This window comes from Propithecus coquereli, unplaced genomic scaffold, assembly GCF_000956105.1.
Source record: "Propithecus coquereli isolate 6110/MARCELLA unplaced genomic scaffold, Pcoq_1.0 Scaffold585, whole genome shotgun sequence".
NCBI classification, from domain to species: domain Eukaryota; kingdom Metazoa; phylum Chordata; class Mammalia; order Primates; family Indriidae; genus Propithecus; species Propithecus coquereli.
In genome coordinates this window covers 584,564-590,398 of record NW_012151785.1, presented here as the reverse complement: position 1 = coordinate 590,398, position 5,835 = coordinate 584,564, and the positions used below count along the sequence as shown (strand labels likewise).

The window sequence follows — 5,835 nt, the reverse complement described above, 5'->3', positions numbered from 1 at the left end:
GGCACTGGTGCAAGGCAGAACTGTGCTTCCTTGAGAGTGTGCTAAGCATTCACTTTGACTGCTTAGTTCTAGGCTGGGAGCAGACACAGAGTGCTTTCCCCATGTGTTCCAGTTAAATGGCTGAGTCCTTCTCTGTAATTCTACTTTATATTCTGTACTTTCATATTCTTTACTTTGATTCTTTTTCATGTTTGAGGGTTTTTTTGTTTTGTTTTGTTTTTTGGTCCTGGTACAGGACTCACTCCTGTAATCCTAGCACTTTGGGAGGCCAAGTTGGGAGGATCACTTGAGGCTAGGAGTTTGAGACATGCCTGAGCAACATAGTAAGACCCCATCTCTACGAAAAATTTAAAAACTACCTGGGCAAGGTGGCACATGCCTATAGACCTAGCTACTTGGGAGGCTGAGACAGGAGGATCACTTGAATCCAGGAGTTTGAGGCTGCAGTGAGCTATCATCACACCATTGCACTTCAGCCTGGGCAGCATAGTGAGACCCTGTCCTCAAAAAAAAAAAATTTTTTTTTTGCCCGGGCTAGTCTCAAACTCCTGATCTCAAGTGCTGCCCCTACCTAAGCCTCCAAGTAGCCACCATGCCCAGCTATCTTTAATATTCTAAGTATATACACCCCTCCCAAAAAGAAAATCAAGTTAGCATGTCATAGTTACAGTGGCATTTTTTACGTAGATCTGTATGTAAACCTCTTTATAAAATACATTCCAGGCTGTCATTCAAAGCCTTATGCATTTAATAAGTATCTAATAATTTTACAACATCAATAATAATAAGAATTTTCCTCAGTTGTTGCCTAAAGTCTTGAAAGTTTTAACCTAACCTTCATTTATGTAGTGTAAAAGCCATCCTTACTGAAATCCAAGGAAGTATCAAGATGTATCTTAAAATTAAAACTTTGGAGCTTGGGTCTAGGCATTTTAAATAGCTACTAATATGGGGGTTTTTTTGTTGTTTTTTTTAAGATTACTAGAATTAAATAATGATCCTAAATACAAATTATTTCTCTCTTTTTGCCCTGGTAGGATTTTAAATATGGTGACTAGGCAAGGGGCACTCTGGGCCAATACTCTGGGTTCTCTGGGTGAGTAGAGCTCTCACTTGATGATTCGTTGTCAGCACGAAGAATGACGGTGCAAATGCATCGTGAGCAATTCGTCAACCAAAATTCTGGTCCTAGAATATGAAATGTTATGTTTACATTGATTCTGGTGATGTAATGTATTAATAGGTACTGCTTAGGGAAAGATCTTGAACTACATAATGAAATAATCGAGGTACTAATACTATTTTTTAATGTTTTCAATCTTTTTAAACACTGCACACTCTCCTTTCCAAGCAGGACACAAAATAAAACCATGTTTTAACTAAATGAAATTCAAATAATTTAGGTCCAGAGCAAAGAGCTTTATATGTTAGACAAGGTTCAAGGTCCTGCAGTGAGACGTGTTAGATTAAGCCAACCCTCTTGCTGTGTTTTCCTAATAGCTGTTCAGTAGTCTGTTTACCTGAGTAGATTTCGAGGACCTAATTGCCAGAGTTGCAGTAGGTCCTTTGTAGATAATGAAAATGTGCAGTTCGAGGAAAGGGGTAATTTAGTAGTGCTTAGTCAGAACGAAACGCTTTCAGACATCGTATCGTTTATGAATGATTGGCTCTTTTGATTACTGATGACTTATAATAGCCCTCTTATGGCACGTATGCCTTATCATCCAAAGTTTTCATAATTTATGAACTTAAAGTCTAGAAATCTTGAGTTGTAGCAGATTAAACACAGGAAAATATAGACAACTCATTGAAAAGATAGAAGAGGCTTCTGTTGTGACACAGCAAGATCCTAGCCTTATCGTGGGACTTGGAAGCAGTACAAAGAACAAACACTTTAACAAGTGATATGCTTATGTTTTAGTCACTTTAGAAATACCAAGGGCCATGGGAGTATAAGCCAGGAGCTATGGATGAAAACCAATATATTATATTCACTTTTTTGTTAATGGTATTATAATCACTTTTTTGTCACTGAGCACATCCATGTCCCCTTTAGCTTTGCTCTATAGTGCATTTGGTGTTATCATTGAGAAAACACGAGGTGCAGAAGATGACCTCAACACAATAGCAGCCGGAACCATGACAGGCATGTTGTATAAATGTACAGGTAAGCACTGTTGAATTGAGAGCTTTCTCTTAATAGATTTGAAGTATGCTTTTTGTAATCTGCGGTTTTCAAGGAAACTATACTTTTTTGTAGTACTATCTCATGTTCTAACTTTGTCCTTATTATGGTTTGTTTCTGTTTACACATAACATAAAATCTACCATCTTAACCATGTTTAAGTGTACAGTTTAGTAGTGTTTAAGTATATTCACATTGTTGCGCACCCCATCTCCAGAACTTTTTCATCTTGTAAAACTGATACTGTATACCCATTAAACATCTCCTCCTTATTTTCCCCTTCCCACAGCTCCTGGCATTCTTGTACTTTCTCTCGGTGAATTTGACTTCTTTAGGTGTCTGGTATAGTGGAATCAAACAGTATTTGTCCTTTTGTGACTGACTTATTTTACTTAGCATAATGTCCTCAGGGTTCATCCATGTTTTAGCATATGTTAGAATTTCCTTCCTTTTTAAAACTAAATAGTATTCCATCGTATGTATGTATACCACATTTTGCAGTTGTGTCTGCCAAGGGATGCTTGGGTTTCTTCTACTTACTGGCCATTGTGAATAATAATGCTATGAATATCGGTATGTAAATATCTCTTCATGATCCTGCTTTTGATTCTTTGGGATATATACCCTGAAATGGGATTGTTGGATCATACGGTTTGTTGTTGATGTTGGTTTTTTTTGTTTGTTTGTTTGTTTTGTTTTGAGACAAAGTCTTGCTCTGTCACCCTGGGTAGAGTACAGTGGTGTTGTCATAGCTCACTACAAGCTCAAACTCCTGGGCCCAAGTGATCCTCCTGCCTCAGCCTCCCGAATAGCTAGCACTATAGCCGTGTACCACGACGCCCAGTTAATTTTTTCTATTTTTTTTTGTAGTAGAGACGGGGTCTTCCTCTTGCTCAGGCTGGTCTTGAACTCTTGAGCCCAAGCAATCTTCCGGCCTTTGCTTCCCAGTGTGCTAGGATAATAGGCGTGAACCACCATGCCCAGCCTTGTGGTTGATTTTTGACACTAAAAAGATGAGATTCTTTTCTGTACTTTTCATCCATTTTGTCGTTGTTGTTGTTTTATCTTGGATTGACCAAGCAATGGAATATTCAGAATTACTGGTTTTGTTTTAAACAGTAATCTGACTTATGAGGTCAGCATGTTGAACTTTCACAAGACACACACAAGCCCAAGAATGACTTCCCCTTAAGTCAATTTAGACCATGTTATTACTGTGAGAATCGTACTCTATTGGGAGATCAACATTATGTTGCTATCAAGGGTCAGATAGTTCTCTTTTGGCGTAAGTTGTTATTAGTAGAAGCAAATGTCCAAATAATGCCTAATTTAATTTTTTCTTGAGTTGATTCATCTTTGGTCACTTTTCTTAACTTTTATTTCTATCAAAATAATCTATATAATTTTTAAAGTCAAGGTTACTATGTTTTTACAATCTAAAAGATTTTAATGATGCACAACAGTCTGCTGTACTTAACCATCCTCACTGTAATTCCCTGCTCCCAAAGACAGCTACTTTAATTCTTGCTTTACCTGCATGTTGCTAAATAACATGATTATCTTGCTATCTCTTGATTTTTCCATCTTGGATGTTGTCTGTTGACTTCTTTCTTCTAGAAAAGCTGTTAAGTTGTATAAGAATTATATAGAATGTGCTTATGGAAGAAAGGCAGTCACATGCTCTGTATAGGTCATCTCATTTACCAGTCTCTGAAGGGAGTAAACTGGTACTCCTTTGCTTTATAGCCAAAGAAAGTGAAATTCAGACAAGTTAAGTTACTTTCACTTGGTCACACAGCTCTTTCGTGGCCTAGTGCTAATCAAAGCCTAGTCTGACTCCAAAGCCCATTGCCTTTTTCACCTTACCAAATTGCCTCCAGGATAGAGAAATCGGGGAAATTTCTAGAAATGGGAAAAGGGGTAATAGCAGTTGAGCTGGGCCTTAAGTAGGGACTGAATTTCAAATGTTTGGGCATTTGATGTGCATAAGGAAGGTATGGGAAAAAATCTAGAGAGAGAGTTTAGGCTTAGAGTGTGGAAGGCTAGGGTAAGAAGTTTAAAATCAAGTTGAAAGGTAGCATGTGATGATCAAAGGTTTTTGGACAGGGAGTATTAGAATCATTCTTGGGGAAGATTAAGCTAGTAGATAAGACAGATTAGAGATAGAAGCCTAGAGTCAAAATGGTCAAGAAAAAATATTACAGACCTTCAGGGTTTATGATAAGGGCTTCAACTCAGGTGATAGGTGGTAAATGTCACAACTGATGAAATGAGGGGATGATGAGACGCTAGAAGACTGTTGCCTGCTGTATTGTTTTCTCTCTGTTTCGTTACATTGTGGAAGCAATGTATGTGACTTTGAATAGCACAGCAGCTAGCTGTCTTGGGCTTCCTCATCACTGCCCAATCCATTCCTTACTTGCAGTCTCTTCCGGGCAAGACTAAACTCACTGAAATATCTCAGTCGTGTTTAACTCCCCATAGTACTGTGTCCTTTGAGGACTGTTTTTGCCAGTGATTTAGTTGTTGGGGTGATTGCTTTTCTGTGGGTGGTAGGGATTGTCCCAAATCTCTTTGAGGATCTTAGGAAAGTTTTAGAGGGTTTATAAACCCTGAGTTATTAATAACATCTCCCGGTATAGACTGTACTCAGGAAAAGAGTGTAAAAGTTTTAACTCTTTGGAAGTTACAGTAAACACTTTCAGGCATATGACTAAATGAAAGTGCTGATATTTAGAAGTTAATTAGTCAAAGTGCAGTGAAGCCAGGTTCTTTACAGTGGCCTGTGACGCTCTCCACCTTCTCTATGATGTGTTGTTCCGTGGCCACTTTGACGACTCCAGATTCTACTCTCTTCCCACTGCCTTTTTAACTCCCTCTTCAGGACCTTTGTTCTTGCTGTTTCCATTTCCTAGAACGCTCCTTCCAGACACCGACCTTACATGCTGCATCATCTGGCTGTCTTTGTTCAGATATCTCCTCCTTCAGGCTTAAGCACTGGAGTACAGTTTTGCACATACGCTTTAGTTAGTTGTAGGATAAGTTGCTGAAAGTTGGATTACTTGAACAAAGGATCTACATGTTTAAAATGTTAATAACTGATGCCAGATTGCCCTTCCAGGCACTTGCTTACGTTTGCCAGTATTAAGTGTCATCTACCATTGCACTTTTTAAGCCAGTTGGTGAAACATATTATCTTAATGTTTTACTTTGCTTTTCCCTGGTTGCTTGTGAGATTGAGAAACTTCTATTGTTTAATGGTTGTTTATATTTCTTCCCTGAAGTGCTTTGTCATACCCTTTCTCCATTTTTTATGGGGTTATTGGTTTAACTGATTTGTTGAAGCATTTTATATATCATGGCAGTTATGCCTGCCTATTATGTATTTTACATGAATTTTTACTAACTGGAAAAATGTGGATGCTAGTAATAGAAATAAAGAAGTCATCAAGAGCTTCTTTCTGGCCTGTGCAGTGTAATCCCAAAGGCCTGGCATTTGGTTTGAAGAACTGGATTTTTATTTACTTTGCTTTTGTAAACTGACTTTCTTACAGAGGGCATAGGATTAACATGTCACAGGGTTTGGGGGAGGGAGGGAGCGCCCATATCTTTTGGCTTCTGAGGCTTTATTTCCTGAAAATATGTGGCTA

At 38.3% G+C, this 5,835-nt stretch overlaps 1 protein-coding gene across 1 annotated transcript in view; it reads left to right on the top strand.

Moving 5' to 3' along the window:
• The window catches only part of TIMM23 (translocase of inner mitochondrial membrane 23 homolog (yeast)), a 23,705-nt gene that overhangs the window by 10,620 nt on the left and 7,250 nt on the right, over positions 1 to 5,835 (top strand). Inside the window, exons 5-6 of the mRNA XM_012658405.1 lie at positions 1,038 to 1,096; positions 2,057 to 2,167. Of these exons, the coding sequence (XP_012513859.1) occupies positions 1,038 to 1,096; positions 2,057 to 2,167 (170 nt within the window). The remainder of the gene's footprint in view (positions 1 to 1,037; positions 1,097 to 2,056; positions 2,168 to 5,835) is intronic.